At 44.2% G+C, this 26,452-nt stretch overlaps 2 protein-coding genes across 5 annotated transcripts in view; one reads left to right on the top strand and one right to left on the bottom strand.

The window, feature by feature from the left end:
• SF3B3 (splicing factor 3b subunit 3) overlaps window positions 1–658 on the bottom strand; it is a 51,688-nt gene extending 51,030 nt beyond the window's left edge. Inside the window, exon 1 of one of the 2 annotated variants that reach the window (XM_087419959.1) lies at window positions 539–658. The gene's annotated coding sequence lies outside the window, so the exon portion shown is untranslated. Of the gene's footprint in view, window positions 1–484 lie in introns of both variants that reach the window. The other variant, XM_087419960.1, reaches the window with a different exon arrangement.
• A 261-nt stretch (window positions 659–919) lies between these two features.
• Window positions 920–26,438, top strand: COG4 (component of oligomeric golgi complex 4). 3 transcript variants are annotated; one of them, XM_087419957.1, is made up of 20 exons: window positions 920–1,090; window positions 2,238–2,312; window positions 2,940–3,022; window positions 3,718–3,832; window positions 5,519–5,693; window positions 6,797–6,990; window positions 8,369–8,474; window positions 9,011–9,168; window positions 9,886–9,944; window positions 12,751–12,884; window positions 14,838–14,956; window positions 15,519–15,685; window positions 16,720–16,885; window positions 20,777–20,839; window positions 23,397–23,513; window positions 24,124–24,216; window positions 24,794–24,877; window positions 25,135–25,236; window positions 25,512–25,640; window positions 25,865–26,438. In XM_087419957.1, the coding sequence occupies exons 1-20, from the start codon at window positions 920–922 to the stop codon at window positions 25,997–25,999; spliced, it is 2,445 nt and encodes an 814-aa protein (XP_087276083.1). In that variant the 3' UTR covers window positions 26,000–26,438. The 3 variants fall into 3 exon arrangements, with proteins under 3 accessions (XP_087276083.1, XP_004431877.2, XP_087276084.1); XM_004431820.3 differs by lacking the exon at window positions 2,238–2,312; XM_087419958.1 differs by lacking the exon at window positions 25,512–25,640.
• The last annotated feature ends 14 nt before the right edge of the window (window positions 26,439–26,452 follow it).

Raw genomic sequence — 26,452 nt, 5'->3', positions numbered from 1 at the left:
GCCGAGTCCCACATACAGCAACTAGAAGGGTGTGCAGCTATGACATACAACTATCTACTGGGGCTTTGGGGGCAATAAATAAAATCTTTAAAAAAAAAACAAAAAAACTGACGATCAGGAGAAACAAGTTGCCCTAGTACCAAAACACAAATTCAAAACAGGGTCTTGACTCTAAAGACTGTTTCCGTTATTTATGCTTTTAACACGCTCGCTCTTCCCACCTTCCCGTCAGAGTGTCGTTTACTCTCCAGGGGAAGACGTCCTTCTCAGATGTCCCCCAGGGCCTAAAAGCTAAGCAATCTCTAGAAAGCTTATTTTGAGCCACAGTCTCGTTCCCACCTTGTGGACGGAAACCAGAGACGATGCCTGGGAGCCGTATTCGCGCCCCAAGCGTTCCCCTCTACCTCCTTCTCGTCCCTTGCCCGGACCTGTCGGGCCTAGGCTGCCTCAGAGACCCCAGCAAAGGCTCGGCCCACCCTCTTACATGGCCTCTCTCCACCTCCCCACGCTCGGGGAGGTCGAGATGCTGCTTCTTTACCCTGCAGCCGGGAGGATGGCGTAGATATCCAACAGATGCTGAATTCTTCGAGGCCTAAGCCACAGACAACGCCAAGCCACCGGCGTCCGCCATTAGCTTTTAAGACAGAGACCTTCCGGTTGGCGCGCGACGGAAAAGGGTCCTCAACCGGAGCCTGAAGAATGTATATATAATATTTTTTAATGCTTCTGTTTTGCTTCCACGCTGCATTGAAAATTATTTAAACATACTTTATCACTGTCATTTTTTCCAAGAGAATAGACCTTTTAAGGTAGACTTAACAAATAAATAAATAAATAAATAAATCAGGCACTTCTGTGGGCAGCCCCAAAGAGCCGGCACGCCAACGAGGAGGGGGCCTCGCGGGGCCGGAAGCGCAGAATGGGGCCCAAGATGGCGGACCTCGATAGCCCTCAGAAGCTGTCAGGGGTGCCTCCGCCGCCTGAAGGGGCGGGAGGAGGCCGCTGCTCGGAAATCTCCACCGAGCTTATTCGCTCCCTGACCGAGCTGCAGGAGCTGGAGGCTGTGTACGAACGGCTCTGCGACGAGGAGGTGGGGGGCTAAGCCTCTCTTTCCAGGAGGATCCAGGGGCAGTGGACGTAGGAACTGTCAGTCTTGGGAAATCTGGGTTGTGGGAAGTTCTCTCCTTGCCGAGGGAAACAAAAGAGCGCCTACTCGAGAAGCAGGAGTGTAGTTGAGTGGACCTGACATCTCTGTTCGCTCGGTCTGATACCTCCGAGCTTGTTTTCCTTGTTATCTGGGCGATCTGCCCCCGCCCCCCATTGGTTTCCTTGGCCCTTAATCACTAGGTTTCTTCGACAGAGTAAAGTTAGACTGAGAGTATACACCAACTCGCTTGCTTCTCAAAAGAAGAATAAAGGCTCTCTTGCATTGGCTTAGCAATTTAAAAGTTATGAAACACTTTCACGTCTTTATCTCATTTAAGTGGGACGTCATTGCAAATAAACAAAGCATTTTAAAACTTCCTCTTGTGAGGAATGATTTGGGAGTGTAGTTTTGGCGTTTCGGTTAAATGCACAACTTTGTAGACGCTTGAGATTTTAAGACTCAGGCACAACTATTTGGTTTTGGACAAGTCCCTTCATCTCTTGTACCCCTGCGTTGTGTCAAATGAGGGGCGTGCCACTTTTCCGTGGCAACCTGATGCTGTCAATACATTTTTGAATGTCACTTGGGTTCTTTGCCAGTCAGAAGAAAGAGATCTAAGCTATCTAAAGATCTAAGCTGTCTAAGAGATCTAAAAGTTTAGTAACTATTTCCTAAACCAAACTTTTAATTAAGGTTGAGCACAAAACTCAGTTTCAGCTGGGTAGGGGAGAGGGGGGATCATTGTTATCTTCGAATATTTTCAAATATTAACTTGCACCAACTCTAGCGGTTTCTGATTTTTCAGCAAGATGTGCTTTATAAAATTAAGTACTCTTGACTTAAGATTCCTAAGCTTGCATTCATTGAGTCAGTCAGTACTTTGGGGGAAAAATTAAGTTGATCTCTACAGACAAAACAATATTAGTTCTGTATTTGTATTTGATGACTGTCAAGGGGAAGTTCCCTTCTGGAGACTACTGGACTATTTTAGTAGAAATGTATACCTAATATTAATGGCTGTTATTGAATCATACACCACATACTATGTTAAGCACTTTATGTTTGTTATTTTATTTGGTTCACACAACAGTCGTATGGGATATATATTACTCGCCCTGTTTTACAGATGAAGAAACTCAAGCATAAGAAGGTTACATTAGTTGAGGTAATGCAGTAAATGACTTGGCTGAGAGAGAATTATATTTATCCCTTTGGGGTACTGACTATACACTGTGAAGAGACTTGTGTTTTTCTTTCTTTCTTTTTTCTCCCCAAAACCCCAGTACATAGTCGTGTATCATAGTTGTGGAGTTGTAGCTCTTCTATATGGGACGCCGCATCAGCATGGCATGATGAGCGGTGAGTAGGTCCACGCAGTCAGAACTGGCGAATCCCGGGCCACCAAAGCTGAACTCAGGAACTTAACCGCTATGCCACCGGGCCGGCCCCCTGAAGAGACTTGTTGTAACCGCAACTTTGGAACTTGCGTTGTTTAGCCATTATATTTTAAATGCCTTCCTGTGTTAGGCACTATGTTAATGGTATTGAATATTATTTCCTCCCTTTGTGGTGTTCATCTGCTAGATAGAATAAGATATACGTAAGGTAACAATCGTTATGCATTGTGATAAGTGCAAAAATGAAGTATGGTTTGTTAAAGTCCTATGGGAGCTTAGTGAAAGAAAAGAAGACATTTGAAATGGGATTCATCCTTCAGCTAAGTGATTGGGTTAGATAACTCTTAAGGTTCCTTCTGACCATTCTGATGCCAAAAAGTTTCTCTGTGTTTCAGAGAGTGGTGGAGAGAGAGCTGAATGCTCTTTTGGAACAGCAAAACACCATTGAAAGTAAAATGGTCACTCTCCACAGAATGGGGTGAGTCTTCATCTCAGCAAGAGCCGTTGTAAATTCCAACAGGGTTGACTGGATAAGTTATTTTTCCTAACTTTTTTGTTCTAAAATGCGAGTTGAGTTTGAAATGTAGAGGAGTGTTACCTCAAGGTAAAGGGAACACCTAAGGGTATAGTTAAGTGGTTCTCAAAGTGTCCTTGGACCAGCAAGTACCAACATTATTTGGAAACTTGTTAGAAATGCAAATTCTGGGGCCCCATTCCAAACCTACTGAACCAGAAACTCTGGAGGTGTGGCCCAGGAATCTTTATTTTAACAAGCATACCAAATGATTCTGATGTATGGCTCAAGTTTGAGAACCACTGTTTTTACAAACTTTGCTTACTTGCTAGTCATAAAAGTTGCTCATCATCCTCTTAGATTGTTGGTTAGTACATTTTATGCTCACTTAGCAACTGAGAGAATCTCTTCTCTAATTCTTTGGCAGTACCTATTTGGGAGTGTCTTTAGTAGTTATAGAAAGTTTTTATTAAGTATAGGCTTAGTTTTCAGTAAAACACTCCTGATAAAAAGCTGTGAATAGAATGAACTGAGCTAAGAGTTGTGGGAGGTACAAAAGAAGTGAAAAACAGTCTCCATCTACAAAAAAAGTTTTTCTGTGCCTTACTCCTACCCTCTGCCTCTATGGAAATGTGTGTGCTGACACTGTGTGTCTCCAGTCCCAACCTGCAGTTGATTGAAGGAGATGCAAAGCAGCTAGCTGGAATGATCACCTTTACCTGCAGCCTAGCTGAGAATGTGTCCAGTAAAGTCCGTCAGCTTGACCTGGCCAAGGTAATCTCAGTCTGCTTTCGATGTTTGAGTTAGTAAAGGGCAGTAGAGAAGCCACCTCATTAGAAATCAGAGCAGAACCATCCAATGGAAATCTAATGCAAGATACCAAAATCAAACAAAGATATCACAAGAAAAGAAAACCCCAGACCAACAGCTCTTATGGATAGACGTAAAAAGCCTCAGCATTACTAGCAAACTGAATCCAGCAGCATATAAAAAGGACTATACTATGACCAAGTGAGATTTATCCCAGGAATGCAAGATTGGTTTGACATGTGAAAGTCAATTAATGTAATACATCATATCAATAGAATAAAGGACCAAAACCACATGATCATCTCATAGACTTAAAAGCATTTGACAAAATTCAACACCCCTTATGATAAAAACACTCGACAAACTTGGAATAGAAAGGAACTTTCTCAACCTAATAAAGAGCATCAATGAAAAACCCACAGCTAACATCATACTTATTGGTGAAAGACTAGTTGCTTTCCCCTTAAGATCAGGAAAAAAACAAGGAGGTCAGCACTTGCTGCTTCTCTTCAACATTGTACCAGAAGTTCTAGCCAGGGCAATTAGGCAAGAAAATGAAATAAAAGTCATATAGACTGGAAAAGAAGAAATCTAATACGAACCACATATGTAATTTTAAATTTTCTAGTACCCATTTTTAAAAAGTAAAACAGATATCAGTGAAAATAATTTTAATAATATGTTTTATTTAACTCATTGTATCCAAGATACTGTTTAAATATGTAATTACTTTTAAATGGTATTAATAAGATATTTTACCTTCTTTATTTTTATACTAAGTCTTTGAAATCCAGTGTGTATTTTACACATACATCTTAATTTGGACTAGCCACATTTCAAATGCTCAATAGCCACAGGTAGTTAGTGCCTACTGTACTGAATACCACAAGGTCTGGGCTCTTGAAGTCAGTCCCAGCCTCAGTCTGTCCCTGTGAAGTAGCATAACTCCCAATCTATTTGTTCAGATTCTGCAAAAATAACTTACCACAAAACCCCATAGCCACACAGCCAACTCATGTATTAAAGTTTTTTAAACATTCTTTTTTTTTTTTTTAACTTTATTTATTTATTTTTCCCCCCAAAGCCCCAGTAGATAGTTGTATGTCACAGTTGCACATCCTTCTAGTTGCTGTATGTGGGACGCGGCCTCAGCATGGCTGGAGAAGTGGTGTGTTGGTGCGCGCCCGGGATCTGAACCCAGGCCGCCAGCAGCGGAATGCATGGACTTAACCGCTAAGCCACGGGGCCGGCCCCTTAAACGTTCTTGCTTATTCTAAAAGAAAAATACTTCCCACATATTTCACTTTATTACTTGGTTTACAATGTCATGTTCCCCAAATGTCAAATACATTTTGATTTTATTATAAATTTAACAATATAAGCCAAATATAAATATAGATTATCCCTGTTCCTGCTTCCATTAAAATCAATGATCTGGTCACATAAATAAAATTAAATGATACCTGTCAGTGATATTGATTATCATCAATAACAGTTTTGTGAGTGGTAGTGGTGGTGTTTTTTAGTTCAGCAGTGAAAGCTGAGAAGGACCTCTGGTTAACCTGATTCAGCACCTGCATCTCCCTACCTTCTGAAGAGATGTTTTTGAAAGAATAGGACATTGTTTCTAAGCACCAAGTCTTTTTGCAGAACCGCCTCTATCAAGCCATTCAGAGAGCAGATGACATCTTGGACCTGAAGTTCTGCATGGATGGAGTTCAGACTGCTTTGAGGAATGAAGATTATGAACAGGCTGCAGCCCATATTCATCGCTACTTGTGCCTGGATAAGTCAGTCATTGAGCTAAGTCGACAGGGCAAAGAAGGTTGGCATCACAAACTGTTGATTTCTAGTTTAGTTACAAGCATCTGCCATCTGAACTAGGCAAACTCAACCAGGAAAAGGGCACCTGTTAGGAAATTTCCTTGTCTAGTACTAGACCCTATATAGGTCCTAGACCATCCCAGGGCATGTGTTGTTATTTCCATTTTATGGAAAATAAACCATTTTACCATATTGCCTACTTATAAAATTAAATTCTTAGCCTGGTATTCTGGGCCTTCCATGATCTCCACCCACTCTGTCTTTTCTAGCCTTACTTCATACTATTCACTCATACATCTATTCACTGTGCACATATTTATTGAGCTCCTCTATATGCCAGGGTATATACTACAATTTGCATTACTCTACTACTACATTTGCAATATTCTACAAACACTCTTTTCATCCTTCTGTTTCTACTCCTTTGCTCATTTCATTCCCTCTGCCTGGAACGTATGTTTCTCCTATTCAGGTATCAAAATCCTACCGATCTTTGAGAGATGGGATATCATCTCTAAGAAGCCTTTTCTTTTCTTTTTTTTTTTTGGTGAGGAAGATCGGTCCTGAACTAACATCTGCCAATCCTCCTCTTTTTGCTGAGGAAGACTGGCCCTGAGCTAACATCTATGCCCATCTTCCTCCACTTTATATGGGACGCCACCACAGCATGGTTTGACAAGTGGTGCATCGGTGCGCGCCCAGGATCCGAACCGGCGAACCCCACCAGCAAACCCTGGGCCACCAGCAGCGGAGCATGCGCACTTAACCGCTTGCGCCACCGGGCCGGCCCCTAAAAAGCCTTTTCTAATTACTTCAACCAGAAATGTAACTTGTGGGCACCTTTCTTATGACACTTTTCATACAATGAATTTTATTATAGTTATTTGTACACAAATCTTATCTCTTTCACTTGATTGTAACTTCTGTGACAGTAGGATCATGGCTGATTCATCTCTTAATTGTCCATATTGCTAGTACAGTATCTTGCACACAGTAAGTGCTTAATACATATTTTTTGAATGAATAGTGGTTGCACAGACTAAGTGGCATAGACCTGACAGTACCATTCTTTACCTTAATTCTCATTTTCTTCCCATTGCACAGGAAGCATGATTGACGCCAACCTGAAATTGCTGCAGGAAGCTGAGCAGCGTCTCAAAGCTATTGTAACAGAGAAGTTTGCCATTGCCACTAAGGAAGGAGATCTGCCCCAGGTGGAGCGCTTCTTCAAGATCTTCCCACTGCTGGGTTTACATGAGGAGGGATTAAGCAAGTTCTCAGAATACCTTTGCAAGCAGGTATGGGCCCCTGATTGCTTGGCAGGACGATGGTTTGGTCTCTGCCTGCAGATTGGGGCACTGGATGGATCCAGTTTCTGTGGATACTTTCTTGCCACTGGATTTGGCTCTTTTTCTGCTCTTGCTGTAGCCTGGCAGGACTGGATGCATACATTCATTCAACACTTATCTATTACCAGTCTACTTTGTACCAGGCATGGCCTAGACATCTGCTAGGCCATGTTGCACATTTATTTCCAACGGACCAAGTGAAGGTGTAGGAAAATTAAAATGCAAATTCTCTGAAAAGTTGAATCACCCTTTTCAAGCTGTCATCCAGGAACTGGCATCTTTTAAGAGCATTTGGAGTTGTTGGTTAGTGGTTTTAAGACTTCATCACCAGGCTTGAGTCTCAAAATAAGCCACATTGAGATGAAGCAGGTGAGGTCACTTAAGGTTAAATCCTGAAAAAGAAACAGGCTTCAGTTAAAATCTCAATGCCCTCCCCCCCAACCTTAGATGGAGAGAAGCAAATCTCAGCAGGCATGTGTGCAGAGGGTTTTTTTTATAACTATATGTCAGAGCACATCCTGTCCCTCCTCCTCAAAATTCTCTATAATGGAACACTATTCTGCCATTAAGAAAAATGAGACAGTTCCATTTGTGTTGACATATTTCACTCTCTAACATATGTGGTTTGTTAAGTTAAACTACAGTACACTACCATTCCTCTTTACAATGAGGGGCGTGGCAATAGAGACTATGCTTGTATAAGTGTAGGATATTTTTGGAAGAGTTAACAGTGGTCATCTCTGAAGAGAAGACTTAGGAGACCAAGAGATGTAGGTAAGAGAAAGAATTGCTTTTCACTGAACACACCTTTGTTCCTCTTGAATGTTTAAGTGTGTATGTTTTACCCATTCTAAAAAAATAATGAATTAAAAATAAAATATAACTGCTTTATGGTACTTTTTTAAATCAGTACTTTGCCATCTGGGACCTAGAAATGGCTTCTACTTTATCCCTTAAAAGTCCCTTCCACAGTACCCAGATTCTTTGTCCTGCTCAAGGAAGCACCATTAATGATAACTGTTATCCTTTGAGACAGTTATTGAAACTGAGGACTCTCTCTCTTGGCTAATGGCAGTATGTATTTTCAAAGAAAAGGAAAGCATTACTTACAGCTCTGAATGGAAGAAGAGCTACGGCTGTGCTCAAGTTCTTTGTCCTGCCTGAGGCGCAGACAACCCAGAGCTTCCAAGGGAGGTTCCTCTGTGCTGCCTAGACTTTCAAGCATCAAGGGAAATATGGGGAAAGGAAAGCCAATAGGAGATCTTTTTGGAAAACAGAGACTAGCCTTTGGTCTGAGAAATATATGTGGATTTTTTACTTTTTTCAGGTGGCCAGTAAAGCTGAGGAGAATCTGCTGTTGGTGCTAGGGACAGACATGAGTGATCGAAGAGCTGCAGTCATCTTTGCAGATACACTCACTCTTCTGTTTGAAGGCAAGCCTCTGGCTCCACTCTAGGGAGACTGGAGACGTTTCTATATAATACCTGCATCCGAGCTTGTGTTCTCTCCCTACTAGCTTGATGCCTTTAATTTAATCCTGTAGTTTACTGTGTATTGATTTATTGGAGAATTAACTTTCCAATTCAGTGTCTGATTAGCAAAGATTACTTAGAGTCTCTCAGATTTTTGATCCTCCCTAACCCTCAAGACCCAAACTCTAAGAGTAAATTTAATAATTAATAATATTAAAATAAATTACCAGGAAGAGAGTGATACTGATTTCCAAAGATGCTCCTATAGAAACTATCAATATAACTTATGAAATGCCTACTGGTATACCAAGCATTGTGCATATTTAACAAACAAATTTGCTTAGCAACTCCCAGCAAGAAGTATTTGTATTCGTTTTGGGAGGTGAAACAGCCAAAAAGAGTTGAGTTGGACCCTGGGTCAATCCTGGATGGAACAAAGGAGTTTATTTTCTGGGAAGAATATTTGGAATCCAACCCTCTCACTGTCTCCTTTCTAGGGATTGCCCGCATTGTGGAGACCCACCAACCAATAGTGGAAACCTATTATGGGCCAGGGAGACTTTATACCCTGATAAAATATCTGCAGGTGGAATGTGACAGACAGGTGGAGAAGGTGGTAGACAAGTTCATCAAGCAGAGGGACTACCACCAGCAGGTGAGCAGGGGAAGCTGCAGGCGTTTTTGAAGAAGCATTAGCCAGCAACACTGAATAGAATAAATTGGGGGAAAAAATGAAAAAAGATGCAGAAAGGAGAAAAATAAATGCTGAAGGCAGACTAGCCTGCATCTTACCCATCACCAGCTTACTTTGGACTTGAAGTGTTGTCAGGATGATGATGGCCTCAGTACCTGATTGAGAAGGAAATAGAGCTTCCTGAAAGGAACACAACAGAAATGTTAGACCAGTTCTCTGTCATAGAATGTTCAACATTGCCTTCTGGTGATATAGTAAGAATTTTATTTCTTAAGGTCCTATTAAGTGTCAAGTAATTTGTCTCAAATTTCTCCTTAGTTCCTTAAGTGTTAAAGGTACATTTGCTTTTTCAAAACTTTATTTCTCTGTTCCTTTGAGCAGAGAAAGTAAGAGTATGACTTAGAAATAGGAGTAGCCCCATACAATTTTGTTTCTAGAACTCTAGGGGACTCTAGACAGTAGTCCATTGGAACATCATTAGCATCACTTTTAAGTGCAATAAAATAGAGGTGAGCATTAGCATCTAAATCAAAAGTAAATCTTTGGCTCATCATCCTGGAAGCCTACTTTTGGCTTACCTGATAAGCAAACTTGTATGCCAGAAGTTTGGAGTGACCAGCAAGAGGCAGATAGAAGGAGGGTGGTGAAGAGCATTCTCATTTCTGTGGTATATTGCAGTTTCGGCACGTCCAGAACAACTTGATGAGAAATTCTACAACAGAAAAAATAGAACCAAGGTAATAATTCTCTTTCCTTCAGCCCATAGGAGTTTCAACTGGTAATCATATATCATTCAGACACTACTCTGTTACAGTGTGGTCTATGTTTTAAAAATATTTTATCTATGGGGCCGGTCCAGTGGCTCAGCGGTTAAGTGCGCACGCTCTGCTTCAGTGGCCCAGGGTTCGCAGGTTCAGATCCCGGGCGTGTCGCTTATCAAGCCATGTTGTGGCGGTGTCCCATATAAAGTAGAGGAAGATAGGCATGGATATTAGCCCAGGGCCAGTCTTCCTCACGAGAAAAAAAAAAAAAAGAGGAGGATTGGTAAAAGATGTTATGTCAGGGCTAATCTTCCTCACCAAAAAAAAAAAAATATTTTATCTGTGACTCTTGTTTTTTTTTAAGGGAATATATAATACAACAAAAGCGTATAATAACGTGTGGTTCATAAAGTATAGTAGATGATTACCAATACTTTTGAAGCCCCCAAATTGACTCTCCTCTCCCTTCCCCAAAGAGAACTACTATCCTAAAATTTTAAAGTTTTACTTTTTTCTAATAAAAGTAATATATGCTTGTTAAAAGAAAATCCAAACATAAAAATGTATTCATTCAATCAACAAATTTTTACTGAGTACACATAATGTGCCAGGCACTGGTCCTTGGTACTGGGGATATGGGAGCAAGCAAAGTGAGCAAAACAGACATAACTCTTTCTTTGTGGCATCTATAGTCTATAAAGTAGACAGATAATAATAATAGCAAACAGAGTGTTTACTGTATGCCAAGTATTGTTCTAAGCACTTAATAAATATTAAATCATTTTTTGTGAGAAGATCAGCCCTATGCTAACATCTGCCAATCCTCCTCTTTTTTTTTTTTTTTTTTTTTGCTGAGGAAGAACTGGCCCTGGGCTAACATCTGTGCCCATCTTCCTCCACTTTACGTGGGACGCCGCCATAGCAAGGCTTGCCAAGCAGTGTGTCGGTGCGCGCCCGGGATCCGAACCGGCGAACCCCAGGCCACCGCAGCGGAGCGCGTGCACCTAATCGCTTGTGCCACCTGGCAGGCCCTATATTAAATCATTTAATCCAGGGTTTCTCAGCCTCTGTACTACTGGCATTTTCGCTGGATAATTCTTTGTTATGGAGGGCTGTCCTGTACATTGTAAGATGTTTAGCAGCATCCCTTGCCTCTACCTGTTGGATGCTGACAGCATGATGTCATCAGACACTGCCAAATGTCCCCTGGGGAGTAAAATCACCCCCAGTTGAGGATCACTGATTTAATCCATAAACATTTTTTACAGATGAGGAAGCTGAAGCCTGGAGAGGTTAAGTGACTTGCCCAAGGTCATACAGCTAGAAAGTGGCAGAGCCAGGAATAGAATCCAAGCAGTCTGACTCAAGAGTCTGTGCTATTAACCATTACGATATACTAAGTGTAGGGTAAAGAGAGGATGTAATAAAGGCATGTAACCTAAGTTGATGAAGTTCAAGGAAAAATTCCTGGGGAAATGACCTTAGATCTGAGACCTCAAGAGTAAGTAGGAATAAGAGGTGAAGAGTGTTACAGGTAGAGAGTGGGGGAAGCATGTGCAAAGGTCCTGTATATTTGAAAAACTGAAAGAAGGCCAGTGTAGTTGAAATGCAGAGAGTTAGGGAGAGCCTGATATGAGATGAATCTAGACAGGTTGTTAGAGTCAGGCCATTCAGGGTCTTGTCTCCTAAGAGCTGGGAAATCATATGATTATGATAGGACCAGATTTATGTTTTGAAAAGATCTCTTGGACATCAGTGTGGAAAACGAGTTAATTTGTGTATATAATGTAAAGGAAGTGTTCAACTTCGTTCTTTTTTTTTTTTTTTTTTGTGAAGAAGATCAGCCCTGACCTAACATCCATGCCAATCCTCTTCTTTTTGCTGAGGAAGACCGGCCCTGAGCTAACATCTATTGCCAGTCCTCCTCCTTTTTTTCCCCTTTTTCTCCCAAGGCCCCAGTAGATAGTTGTATGTCATAGTTGCACATCCTTCTAGTTGCCGTATGTAGGACGCCGCCTCAGCATGGCTGGGCAAGCAGTGCGTCGGTGCGTGCCCAGGATCCAAACCTGGGCTGCCACCAGCGGAGCGTGCGCACTCAACTGCTAAGCCACGGGGCCTGCCCCTCAACTTCATTCTTTATAATATGGATATCAGTTATCTCAGCATGATTTGTTGAAAAGACTATTCTTTCCCTATTGAATACTCTTAGCACTCTTGTTGGAAATCAATTGACCATAAATGTGAACATTTCTGGCCTCGCAATTAATATACATGTCTATCCTTAGGCCAGTACCACACTGTCTTGATTGCTGTAGCTTTGTAGTAAGTTTTGAGATTGAGAAGTATGTTTTGTTTTGTTTTGTTTTTTCAAGATTGTTTCGGCTGTTCATCTGGTGAGATGAACCGGTGTGGGACACAGTTTAATAGTGTATCCTAAAATCCCACCAAAGCTAAAGAGGTTGAGGGGTTGTGGTTTCTTCCACGTGAAGCATAGATAATTTTTACTCAAACCTGCTATTGAAAACACCCCTCCCAATCTCTTAACAGCCCTGGCAGGATTTTAGGAGGTGAATGATTCAGATGAAACATGTAAATGGAATATGTAGTTGACAGCTGTCTCTGATTATAATCTGGCCAGCAGAGCCAAGATGACCATCTGGCAGAGCTGACCCCTCTGGGCCCAGTAGGGAGGGGAAGTTGGGGACTATGTTTGCCCTGTAGCTTTTATGTCTGAGGGAATCTAGTGTTCTCCTGCTTATTCCTTCTGCTCCATGTGTCTCAGGGAACTGGACCCTATCCTGACTGAGGTTACCCTGATGAATGCCCGCAGTGAGCTGTACTTACGCTTCCTCAGGAAGAGGATCAGCTCTGATTTTGACGTGGGGGACTCCATGGCCTCAGAGGAAGTAAAGCAAGGTAAAAGGTTTCATATATTCTCTGGGAGGGCTGGGGTATAGTTGGCACTGTTTTGTAGTAGTTAAGCCATTGATCTCTTAATAGGAAATACCTGGAACTTGTTAGCCGCTGGGGGTCTGTGGGCAAATTGACTCCCAGGAGGAAATCTAGACTTACCAAATTTTAGAATTGAACTGGACCTTTGAGGCCATCTAATCATTTTACAGATAAGGAAAGCTAATTCTCAGAATGGTTAAATGATTTTCCTCTGCTCTTTTCTCCACGCCATGCTTCCTCTCCAGCTCTGATTATGGGTTGGTGTTTAATTTAAGTAGGTGATATGTGCACATGATAGATAGGTAGGTAGAACAAAAAGATACAGATAACTTCACAAGAGAACTTTGGGGAGCGACAGGAATATTCTAAAATTGGATTGTGGCTATTGTTGCAAAGCTCTATGACGTTACTAAAAATTCATTGAATTGTACATATACAATGGGTGAATTTTATGGTATATAAATTATACCTCAATGTAGTATCTAGGTATAATATTGAAAAAAGAGTAGCTAGTATAGGGCCGGCCCCATGGCTTAGTGGTTAAGTGCGCGCACTCCGCTACTGGCGGCCCAGGTTTGGATCCCGGGCACACACCGACGCACCACTTCTCTGGCCATGCTGAGGCTGCGTCCCAGATGCAGCAACTAGAAGGATGTGCAACTATGACATACAACTATCTACTGGGGCTTTAGGGGAAAAAAAAGGAGGAGGATTGGCAATAGATGTTAGCTCAGAGCCGGTCTTCCTCAGCAAAAAGAGGAGATTAGCACGGATGTTAGCTCAGGGCTGATCTCCCTTACAAAAAAAAAAAAGAGTAGCTAGTATAAAGAGTACACAAAAAAGAGTATATCATGTAAGGAAATCCTTTCACTCTCTCCCTCAGTCTCCCAGTTCCCCAACTCACAATTTTTGAAGGGATAAATACATTGGGGGAAAAAGGGTGTGCCACAGTCCTATTTCATTTACAAATTGGTTCTCCAGGATTTTAAGAAGTCCATTTAATTCCTGCTGGACAAGTATATGCAGGATTCCCTGAACTGGAGACTTGAAACTGACCCAGCATCTGTGGCCTTCTGCATGGCTTGTGCCAATAATACGCAGCAAGGGAATTATTTATATGATCCAGGTGGTTTTGCCTTGAACTGGTGTTTAAAGGAAGATGTATGCTCATTTGGAGTTTGGTGCTCATTGTTACTAATAGCAAACGTCACTGTTCAGAGCTGTGCTGTCCAATACAATAGCCAACAGCCACATGTGACTGTTGAAATTTAAATGTAATTAAAATTAAATAAAATTAAAAATTCAGTTCTTCAGTCACATTAGCCACACTTCAAGTCCTCAGTAGTGGCTACTGTATTAGACAACACAGATGTAGAACATTTCCATCATCACAGAAAATTCTGTTGGGCAGCACTGGTTTAGAAAATAAAATGTCCTATACCCAATATATTTCAGTCTTTGCCCTGGAATCTTACATCTTTTGAGTCTTACTGATTAATTCTAAGGAAAAAACAGAAAAGAAGTAAAAAGGTCTTTGTACAAAAATGTTCACTATAATTTCCAATTACTATGATATCCAGTTACCTCTAATAATGGCAAAACATTTGGGAATAACCCAGGTGTCTAAAAATAGGAGAGTAGTTTAAAAAATATGGACTATCTACCTGATAAAATATCACACAGCCATTAAAAATAATCTAAAAGGAAGAAAAAACAAGCTGGGTAGAAACACTGAAAATATTTGTGATATAATTTTTTAAAGCAGAATACAAAACTGTATCTGTACTGTGATTATAACCATGTAAATTATGTACAAATTTGGAACAAAGACTAGAAAAGAACCTGGAAAAATGAAAAAAGTTGATCTCTTTCCTTTGGGGAAGAAAAGTGAGTGTTCCTTTCTTGGCTGTCCCCTAGAGCACCAGAAGTGTCTGGACAAGCTCCTCAATAACTGCCTGTTGAGTTGCACCATGCAGGAGCTAATTGGCTTATATATTACCATGGAGGAGTACTTCATGAGGGAGACTGTCAATAAGGTAGGACAGAGGACACATCCCTTGGAAATGGGGCTTCCTGTTCAAGAAGCCAGGCTGAAGGAGATGGCCAAGACACATCATATTTCTTTGTCCTGCTTTGAGAATACCCTTGCATGCAGACTGAGTGGCACCACTTTGTATGGTTAGAGGGCATGTTTAGAGTTGTCATGCTCTTTGTGGACCCAGCTGGGACTTCTTTCCCAAGGATCGCAAAAGAATACCTCAGCTCCTCAGGGAGCCTACTTGTTCCCTGCCTCCTTGGAGGTATGTGGGTAGGAGTCTTGGGGAAGAAGGGCTTCTCCTGATGTCTTACATCCCAGGTAACAGTTGTCCTCAAGGCAAAGGCCCTAAATACTTAATTTCCTAACATAGTGATCAATAGGGAAATGAGCTATTTTGGCAAAGAGGATCCCCACCAAGCTATGACCAGAATAAGCCATGTTGGGCAAAACATGAACAAGGTAGAGAAAAGGAAGCAGAGCCAGGGCCTGTTTTCCAGAACCATTTAGAATAGTGACATGCAGAACTGGGACCCTCACAGGGTGCTTTGCCTTTTGGGTAGGCTGTGGCTCTGGACACCTATGAGAAGGGCCAGTTGACATCCAGCATGGTGGATGATGTCTTCTACATTGTTAAGAAGTGCATTGGGCGTGCTCTATCCAGCTCCAGCATCGACTGTCTCTGTGCCATGATCAACCTCGCTACCACAGAGCTGGAGTCTGACTTCAGGTATGGTTTACTCCCTTTCTCTTTTCTAGGACCTTTCTAGGAGGCAGAAAGGTCCTAATGTGATTGATTCCTGAGGCCCATTTGTTTCTTCCTTTTTTTCCTTATGATTCTAGTTCAGTTCTATAGATGATACAAGTTCCTGTCCATAGCACAACATCCTTGGCTCCAGGCAGCTGCACAACAGATACCTTGTGGGCCAAGTCTGTGTTCCCTAGACTGGATTGGAGGGATTATTGGCCCTCAGACCTAGAAAAGAGAACAGGTTGTTCAGATGAAGGCAGTGGTTGTAATATTAACCATCATAGTTACCATTGCTACAGGCCAGGTACTATGCTAATCTCCTGCTCTTACTCAATCCTAATAAGAACTCTGTGAGGTAGGAACTATTAGCTCTCTTTTGTAGATGAGGAACCTGGGGCTTAGGAGATTCTATCCCTTATCAAAGATCACACATCTCAGGGCCAGCCCCGTGGCCTAGTGGTGAAGTTTGGCACCCTCCACTTCAGTGGCCTGGGTTCAGTTCACAGGTATGGACTTATACCACTTATCAGCAGCCATGCTGTGGCAGGCGACCCACATACAAAAAAAAGAGGAAGATTGGCAACAGATGTTAGCTCAGGGCGAATCTTCCTAAGCAAAAAAAGAAAATCACACATCTCATAAGTGGAGTGTGGAATAGAGTCCAGAATTGACTGTCTCAAAACCTATTTTCTCAACTCTTACATAGTACTGCCTTTCATTAAGCTGTACTGCTGAGTTTGTTGGAGCTCAGTGGTGATAACTGAAGGCCTCATAGGAAGTAAAGATTTGGCCAGTCTCCTCTGTGTGTTCTTGTCACATCAATGCCCTTGAGGGGGTGTTGGTCTCTCTCATACCTTGGCTGCTCAAGGTCTCCTACAGTGGTCTCAAGGATTAGTGATTCCCCCAAAAGAGCAACTTGTGCTGCTGGGTCAGGGTAGTAGGCCTTCTGGTCCCGCTGTCCTGGAGGCCAGGTTGAGTGCTGTCAATCCCCACTATGCCGTTCTGCCCCCTAGAGATGTTCTGTGTAACAAGCTACGGATGGGTTTCCCGGCCACCACCTTACAGGACATCCAGCGCGGAGTGACAAGTGCCGTGAACATCATGCACAGCAGCCTCCAGCAGGGCAAATTTGACACAAAAGGCATCGAGAGCACTGATGAGGCCAAGCTATCATTCCTGGTAGGTAGCCCCACAGGTTGAGATCTGGTCGGTTTACCTCTAGAAGTTAAACTATGATCTCTAAGCCATCAACTGGAGACTTTTCCTCCAGTGTCTATATAGAAGGAAAGCTCCTCCTAGAAGACTCTGAAACCATTTCTTACCCAGGGACCTATTTCTGAGCAATCGGAGCCAGGACAAGTATTGTTCCCTGCTTGGAAGGCTGGGCGCCTCAGCTTTCCCCAGTGCTCGTTCCCAGGAGCACTGCCCAGCTGTTCAGAGGCTCCACTGAATATTAAACTTGGCTTGCATCTGCCACAGAACCAAGTGTAATATCTGTGCCAAGCCTCCAGACCGCTCCTCTGAGGACAGTCCGCCAGCGTGGGTGGGTGCCTATCCTTTAGGCCTACCACGACTGCTTTTCTAGCACACTTCTTAGGCTTTCAACTTCAGAAAGGTGACCTTATTAAAGCCCTTAACTACCCGGAATGACAGATGTGATGAAGTAGTCAGTGAGTCTTAGCAGTTGTGTGACACAGCTGGAGAAGGAGAAGCATGGAAGGATGAAAGGATTTATACAAGGTTATGGCCAGTTTGTGATGAGCCAAAAAGAACACAGTTGAGTCCTGAGCTCATGATCAGGCCTGTCTGGTACATGCTGTCTTGACATGAGTGGGAATAGCACTGTCAGAGGTCATTCTGCTCCATCCCCACATTGGCCAGACCCTGAGTCTTTCTGGCTCCTGAGGTTCACGGCTGAAGGAAACATCCAATAGCAGAGCTCTCACTTAACAGTCCACACGTGGGGTCTCGGAACACCCTGGGGTTGGATATAAAAAAAAATGTGTACATGTATTTTTTCTGGAAGCAGGGTCCTTAGCTTTTATCAGATTCTTAAAGGAATCTGTGACCCCAAAAGAGTTAAGAGCTGTTGCTTTTAGAGGCAAAAGCCTAAATATGTTAATATCTACGCCGTCTCTGGACAAGGGAATCCATAGTAACTAGTCCTCAGACAGATCCGGTATGGAGGTTATTTAGGGAGTCCCACTCTCTGTCATTGAAAATATTTTCCCTGGGCATGGATTCTGTCGATCTGGGATGTCATGGTTGTTACAAAAAAAGAGCATCAGCTCCAAGAAACTGTTGCCTCTGAATATGGTACCTTTGGAGAACTTTGATAAAATGTTTGCCACCAGCTTCATATGATCACGAGTTGACTTAAAATTTTCATTTTAAGTTCCATTTCATTTTTTACAGATCGTACTTTCATTCTTTCATTTCTCTGCTCAGAAACATTCATTGACTCCTTGCTACCTGCCACGTCAAAGCTAGACATCTTTGCCTGGTAGTTTGTTGAAGGCCCCCTGAATCTGACCCATCCTCCCACTCTGGTCCTATTTTCCACCACTTGGCTACACAGGTTCCGATTATGCTGGCCGCTGTGTGTTGCACATGTGCTGCTCTCATTCAGACAGTTTCATTGTTTGAGGGCCCAGAAGATAAGGCCAACAAGAAAGGTGATACTAAATGCTTGGTGACAGGTTTCTAGTTTTCTTGATGCCAAGTACTTAAAATGGCATTACTTCCACTGCAGGGCCTATTTCTTATGTCACCTTGATTCATTTGGCTGTCAAGATGAATTCCCCAACGGTGCTGACATATCATTCACCATGAGCCAGGATAAGCCCAGTGAATCCATGCCTACAAGCACTGTCAGTACAAGGAAACTTGGAAATCAATACCATTTGAACACAAATTCATTTTCCTCTCGTGACAGATTATTCTTGGTGCCCTTAAATGCCTTGGAAACATTTATGTTTTGGCCTTCATCCTTGAGCTGTCATGACAGTGCAGTTATTTCTCTGGAAGCTTGTGATGTTAGCAGCCTTGTGTTGTGGCATGCTAACAAAAGGCCTTTAGTCTTATCCATCCACAACGGAAGTGGCCACAGCAGTGTCAGCAGCATGATCTTTCAGTATTGGCTGCAGGACACTGACGAGGGAAGCATTCTTGGGAAGATGAAAGGGACATACTAATCTCAATCGCTGGGTTTATAAGATTCTCCTTGTACCCTGAAATCCTGAAGCTCCTGACTCATCTCTTGAAAATTGGCTCCTCCTTACCTCACCCTTGCGTTCCTGGTTATGCCACCAGCACACCAGTTCAGAGGCTGTGTGATCCTCTCAAACTCTCTAATTCCTCCCACACACAGCCTCTAGGTTAGTATTCCCAAACCACAGCTGTGCTCATGTGGTATTCCCCTGCTTTAAATAATCCTCAGTGCCACTCCATTGTCCACAGGACAGCATAGACCCAAGTCCCAGGCTGACTTCACCCACCTCTGTAGCTCCACCTCTTGCCATTTCCCTGCACATGTCTGTGCACTGACTGCTGATCCTCAAAGACCTTTTGGGATTTTCTGCCACTCTGCATTTGCTTATGTTATCCCTTCTCCAGAACATATTCATTCACTCATTCATTCATTCAGTATTTATTGAGAAACTTCTATATGTCAGGCACTATTCTAGGTTCTACAGCTGCACTGCCTAATATGGTAGCTACTAGCCACTAGTGGCTATTTAAATTTAAAAATCCAGTTCCTTAGTTGCACCAGCCACATTTCAAGTGCTCAATAGCCACACATGGCTAGAGGCTACCATACTGGACTATTCAGATTTAAAATATTTCCATCGTCAAGAAGGTTCTATTGAACAGTGCTCTACTAGAGACACAACAGTGAAGAAAACAGACTAAATCCCTGCCTTCGTGGAGCTTTCATTCTCGTGGGAAAGGCAGGCAAGAAACAAGCAAGATCATGTCAGAGAATCCTAAGTACCATTAAGAAAATTTCAGACAGGACAGTGGGTGAGAGAGAGGCTGATGGGGTAGAGAAATGTACTCACCCTCCTCTCCTGTCAGAATCATGTTCTAGCCTTTTAAATTCAGCTCAATTACCAACTCTGCCATGGAGCTTTCCTTGAATGCCCCAGACCAAAACATTTTTTCTTTCCTCTAAATGGCCATAGTAATTTATGCCTTAATTATCACTTTTGTCACATGCTGCTTTTTATGATTGGTATTTCTGCACCTAGCTTAAAAGTCAATTGAGTTATGAAAGAAGGAGCGCTTGGCCTAGAGTGGGCAGACCTGAATTCTAATCCTGGCTCTAGCTCTGTGGCCTGTCACTCTCTGAGTTTCTGTCCCCTTACCCTGCTTTATTTTTCTTCATGGCGTTTATCACTACCTGACATTATATAATACATCTATTTATTATCTGACTTCCCTTCTGGAATGTAAATGCTCTGAGGGGGTGGATTTTGTCAGTTTTGTTAACTGTTTTCTCCCTGGTGCCTAGAACAGTGACTGGCACATCTCAGGCGCTAGGTAAATATTTGCTGAATCGCTTGTTGCCTGACCTTGGTAAATCATTTCACCTTCTGAAGAGTCTCGTTTCCACCTATGAGCTGCCTTAATAATACTTGGTTTGCAGAGGGTATTTGGCAGAGTCAGGGAAATAATGGATGAGAAAATGCCTCATAGGTGCCAGGCTCTCAGGAAGTATTTTTTTAATGAATGTCAGCTTTTGCATCTTGACCTGAACTTGGAGGTTGGAAGCTCCAGGACTTCTCCCAGACCTGTGTGCCTAAACATGGAGCAAAAAGACCTGAAACCTGGGGTCACTACCTCTGAGGTCAAGTTGGCTTTGCTGCCTTGATGTCAGGCACAGGAGAAAGGGCGAGCCTGGTTCACCATTCTGCCTGATGCAGACCTGAGTACCCTGCCTGATGACAGTGCTATGGGTGTTCCTTAGCCCTCTGAGCCTCAGGAGTGCGACTGTCAGCCAGTGTGACATTGAAGTGGGTACAAACACCAGTCAGCAGAAAGTCACATTCTTCTGTCCTCATGTCCCAGGTGACTCTGAACAACGTGGAAGTCTGCAGTGAAAACATCTCTACTCTGAAGAAGACGCTGGAGGTATAGTGAAAATTGCCTGTCAGCTTTCAGCACTGCAGCCTCCCCAGGCCTCATTTTGAGAGGGAGCCCTGTGCACACGCATCCTGACAGGGACTCTGGCATTCCCTGACATTGAGCCAGCTCTCCTTCAGAGCACTTGAGGGGATTCACGAGTGATTGAGTCATGAGTCAAGTGGTAGCAAAGCGTCTCTGGGCCAGTGTGAAGAGCTCAGGCCCAAGAGTTCGAAGATCAGAATTCAAATTAGATCTTCCAACACATACTGGGCATGTGACCTTAGACAAGCCCCTTAACTCTCAAAGCCTTAGTTTCTCATCTATTAAATGAGATACAGATCTCCATCCTGCCCTACTTTGGGTTTGTTGGATGGCCTAATAAAAAAACAGTGTTAAAGCATTTTATAAAAATGATGAAGTCCTCTATAAGTTTAAGAGATTAAGATGAGGTAAGGTTCACCAAACCCTGTACAAAGCCAGTTGCTGTTATCATTTTTTAAAGGAAGGCCACATAGTATAGTGGAAATTGATTGGGCTTAGAAGTCAGATACCCCTGAGTTCAAATCTCTGCTTGACCACTGACCAATTGTGTGGCCTGAGGCAAGTCCTGTAACCTCCCTGAGCCTCAGTTTCCTCATTTGTAAAACTGGGAGAATGATCTCTTTCCCACAGAGTGGTTGTGAGAATTGAACAAGATAATATAAAGCACCTGGTACTTGAGAGGCATGCAGTGGTAGTTAATAATTGCATTAATATTTACAAATAACAGTATGGAGCAATTACTTTGTTAAGTGTTAAAAATTGAGGGGCCCAACTCTTCCCTGCTCCCAAACTCTGCCTCTGGGAGCAGAGGGAGACCAAGGTCCTGCCTCCCTGATGGGCACTCATACCAAGGAAGGTGCTTTGCTGTAGAGGTACAGGGCTCAATGTGCAGGCTGGTGGTAAGTATTGGCTTTAGAGCTGGGCAGACTGAGGAGGCCAGGAGCCAGCACACAGAAAGAGGGCCTAGTAGTTGACGAGGTTCCTGAGGGAGGCTCAGAGAGAGCAGTCAGGTAGAAGTTTACAGTAGTAATGTACACTGGGCTAGAATAGGCATTCACCCCAAAAAGGCCTTAGAATGGAATAAAATAAGAATAATACAAAGTACCAATAACATAGTGTCTATCACGTTGTACATATTCAACAAGGTAGCTGTCGTCATTGTTTTTAAGTCATGGCATCTTAGATTATATTCCTGACTTTGTTCTTAAAATTAGGCTGTTGGATTTTAAAGTAAAATTTTGGGAAATGTTAGAAATTCATAACTGAGCTGGTAGAATTAGCCAAGTGAAAGAAAAGAAAGATAGCAAAGAGCTGAATAAACAATTCCTATAAATCCCATCCCCCTTAGATTTGCATTTCACATGTATTCTTTCTCAAGCCCATCAGCAACCCTTTGAGATAGGCAAGTCAGGTAGTATGGTGCCCATTTTACAGATAAGGTTAAAAAGCTAGTCAAAGAGGGCCAGCCCCGTGGCTTAGCGGTTGGGTGCGCGCACTCCGCTGCTGGCGGCCCGGGTTCGGATCCCGGGCGTGCACCGACGCACCGCTTCTCCGGCCATGCTGAGGCCGCGTCCCACATACAGCAACTAGAAGGATGTGCAGCTATGACCTACAACTATCTGCTGGGGCTTTGGGGGAAAATAAATAAATAAATAAATAAAATTTAAAAAAAAATAGTCAAAGATAGTATTAGAATCTTGGGAACTGAGGGCCTCTGCCTGCTAGATCAGTCCTTCTGTAGCTCTTCCACACTGCTGCTCCTGCTGTAGTCAAAACAGCACAAACTTTTAAGGAGGCTACAAGAAATGTGGGCAGCTCCTGGCAACCCAAAACCTGGTGAGCTTCAAGCAGCTCCGCCTGTGGAGTTCTTTCCACCTAGGCTATTGTGTGGGGGTTAGGAACAGGCACTCTGGAGCCAGAGTTTCCAGCTTGAATTCCAGCTCCACAACTTACTTCCAGCCAACTTGATGTGTGGCTTTAGGTAAGTTATTAACTTCTTTGTGCCTCAGTTTCCTCATCTGTACCATAGGAATAATAATAGTACCTACTAAATGCTTAGAACAGGGCCTGGCACATAGTAAGCAGTTAGAGCTTAGCTGTGATCATGACGCTTTCCCTTGGGCAGCCAGACTAACATATTTAAAAAGCAGAAACTTATAATAATAATAGCTAGTATCTCCTTAGTGCCTACTACATGCCAGGAACTGGGCTAAGCACTTATGCTTAGAATGTCTGACCCTAAATGTATGAAACAATTTCTGGTATTTGTGTTTCTTATTCACGTCCCCTGACACTGATACCCCCATATTACAAAGAGGGAAGTGGGAGCCAAGTAGCTAGCCACCAGGAGAGAATCCAGGTTTTCTGAAACCCATCTAGGGCTCTTGCCTAAAGTAGGCCAGAACTGCTCCCAGAGAAGGCTGGAGTAGGAGAAATGACTGGTTGCATGCTGGCCTCCTCTCTGCCCCCCTCACACTCCCATGCCCCAGGCATGCTCTGAAAGCTGGGTGTTCTCCCCTAGAGTGACTGTACCAAGCTGTTCAGCCAGGGCATTGGAGGGGAGCAGGCCCAAGCCAAGTTTGACAGCTGCCTTTCTGACTTGGCTGCTGTGTCCGGCAAATTCCGAGACCTCCTGCAGGTAAGCCCCAAGTTCAACTGCTGGCTGAATCCTGTGTCTGCATATTGCTCTGAGAAGATTGTTACTGGCTCATCTTGAGCTCCATGTGTATGAGGAAACAGGGAGGAGGGGTGAGGGAGTAGCATGCAAGCCACTGAAGTTGTACAAGCCCCTTAAGACCGAAGGCCTCGTTGTTTTTTCAGCAGTGTAGTTGTCACATTGACAGGCCAGCATTCTGGTCCTCTAGAATCTTCACTTGGCCCCCACAGTGCCAAGAAAAAGTGCTCAGAAAAGTGCTCCAAGGAAATGGAACCATGTGGTTACTCAGATCTGCCGCTTGGCCTTAGCCACAGGTGCTGCCTAGTTCCAGGTACTCAGAAACCTCTTCTTTTGAGACTTTACCAGACCAACGCCAGGACCTCCTCTCTGGCCTAGACCTGAATTGGCACAGATCTGGAAAGAAACAGGTTGTTCCTGGCCTCTTTTATTAGCATTATCTCTGTTAGACTTCAGACAGGGTCTGAGCTGGAAAAATGCCCTGGCAGTCAAGGGATGGATGGAGCAGGAAAAAGGGAAGGGATGGGGCGTGCGCTTTCTTTGTCCAACGCGTCTCTGCCTTGTCCTTCTGCAGGAAGGGCTGACGGAGCTCAACAGCACAGCCATCAAGCCACAGGTGCAGCCGTGGATTAACACCTTTCTCTCTGTCTCCCACAACATCGAGGAGGTCAGCCTGACCACAGGCAGCCATCAAGCCCAGGATTACCCCTCCCACCCCCAGCCCTCTGCTAGTGGGCAGTGGGGCTATCTGAACAGACTAGACTTTACGTGCTTCTCAGGCCCACTTCTCTTACCCTCGAAGACTAGGTTCCTCCCAGGAAACAGGTTGTTCCTGGAGTCAGAAAGGCTGCAAAAGACATCTAAAGGGAGTTTGCTCTGACCCGACTCATCCTTTTATTGAGGCTCTTTTTGCCCACTCCATCATAGACTTAAAGGCTTTTTTTTCCTAGCCTAATGGTTTCATTCCTATAGAACATGAGATGCAAGAGGGAGTAAAATGCCAGGAGCTTTACCATATTGTATAGGCCACTGCTACACTGCAGGGCTGCTTGCCAGTGTGATGAAGCAGAAGCAGAAGTTACTGCCAGCCTAGGTGTCCAAGCTAGTTTAAGCTGGATGAGTCAGAAGCTATAGGAGAAGAAGGACCTCTTCCCCTGTTTTCTTAGAGGGGTGGAAGTAGGGTGGGAGTGAATAGTACTTCTTGGAGAGGCCCCCCAGTGACCCACCTTGTTTCCTGACAATAGGAAGAATTCAATGACTATGAGGCCAATGACCCGTGGGTACAACAGTTCATCCTTAACCTGGAGCAGCAAATGGTGGAGTTCAAGGTGAGCAGAGGCTCTAGGGACCAGCTTATGGAATTACCCACCTCTGCCCAAACCAGCAGCCTGCAGCTCCTTATCAGACTCCTGCTGGGAACCTTGAAAGCCCTTCCAAGCCCCAGCCCCTTGGTGGGCTCCAAGGCTGACCAAGCCTGTAGAAACACTCCCCAAGGGCCTCATGTAACTGTCCCCACCCCCGAAAGACTCCTGTGGAGGCAGAGGGGCTAGATGAGACTCTGCTGATGTCTAGCCTCTGTGTGCAGGCCGGCCTGTCCCCAGTCATCTATGACAGCCTGACCAGCCTTATGACCAGCCTTGTTGCAGTCGAGTTGGAGAAAGTGGTGCTGAAGTCCACCTTCAACCGGGTAAGTCAAGGAAGCACAGGGCCCCACTCTGTTGTTTCCCCTCTGAAGAAGACAAGCCCTGCCACCCCGGGACTTGTGTCTCCTCTGTCTGCTACCCCCAGGCCCTACATATCTAGGCCCAGTCCGGCCCTGACTTCTGAGGCCTTGGAGTTGACCAACGTATCACCTGATGCCCAGATGGCCTTGCAGCCCAGCACTGAGGGAAACTGGGGGCCTTTTCTGCTTGGCCAGAGGGCTGGACCTTGAACGGTGACTGGGCTTGTGTTCCCCTGCAGCTGGGTGGTCTGCAGTTTGACAAGGAGCTGAGGTCACTCATTGCCTACCTTACCACGGTGACCACCTGGACCATCCGAGACAAGTTTGCCCGGCTCTCCCAGATGGCCACAATCCTCAATCTGGAGCGAGTATGTGAGGTTCCCTTAACCTAGGTGGGGAAAGGTGACTGGGAAGAGAGGCAGAGATAAAATTTGGATCCCTGCCACTCCCTGAAAACCATGTTTCCGCCAGCAGCCCAGCCCTGCAGGGCACCCTTTCCTCCCTGGGCACTCCTGCTCTGTCTCTAGTGGAACCCCAGGCCTTCTCTCAGGATAGCCCCTCCTTGCTGACTTGTCTCTGTTCTTCCCCACAGGTGACCGAGATCCTAGATTACTGGGGCGCCAACTCCGGCCCATTGACATGGCGTCTCACCCCCGCTGAAGTACGCCAGGTGCTAGCTCTGCGCATAGACTTCCGCAGCGAGGACATCAAGAGGCTGCGCCTGTAGCTGCCAGGGTGAGCCCACCTGGCCCATCACACTTCAGGGCCCATTTCCTAAGTGGCCACAGCCAAGGAGCTGAGCAAGGCTGTCTGGTTTACAGGGAGCTCTGATAGCTCAGACTGTTCCACTGCTGGCAGCAGGGAAACAAGGCTTCAACTCCCTCTGCTCTCTGCACTCAGACCTATCTGGGTGGTGCTTTGGGGGCAGCTTCTGCCCACCAAGAGAGGTAGGTCCCCTGGGCTCTTAATTAGGTGGGAAAGCCAAGGCAGGCCAGCCTTCCGCATGGGTGGTCCTTCTCTCATCCTCGGACACTGCAGCAAACAGACTGCCTCCCTGACAGCCCTAAAGGACTTGGGTACATCTGGGGACCTAGGGAATTAGGTTTACTCTGAGGAGAGACTGTGATGTTGATGATCACCCTGATTAAAGACACTCCTTGGAGAGATGCCAGTGTGCTGT

This window comes from Ceratotherium simum, chromosome 30 (assembly GCF_057802395.1).
Source record: "Ceratotherium simum simum isolate JZ-2026a chromosome 30, ASM5780239v1, whole genome shotgun sequence".
Taxonomy (NCBI): Eukaryota; Metazoa; Chordata; class Mammalia; order Perissodactyla; family Rhinocerotidae; genus Ceratotherium; species Ceratotherium simum.
The sequence above is the reverse complement of the archived record's forward strand: the minus strand, read 5'-3'. Positions and strand labels throughout refer to the sequence as shown.

Coding starts and splice junctions, on each gene's coding strand:
- COG4 (XM_087419957.1), top strand. CDS start 920: ATGGGGCCCAAGATGGCGGACCTCGATAGCCCTCAGAAGCTGTCAGGG. Junction 9,945..12,750: donor ACAGAAAAAATAGAACCAAG/GTAATAATTCTC, acceptor CATGTGTCTCAG/GGAACTGGACCCTATCCTGA. Junction 25,641..25,864: donor CAATCCTCAATCTGGAGCGA/GTATGTGAGGTT, acceptor TCTTCCCCACAG/GTGACCGAGATCCTAGATTA.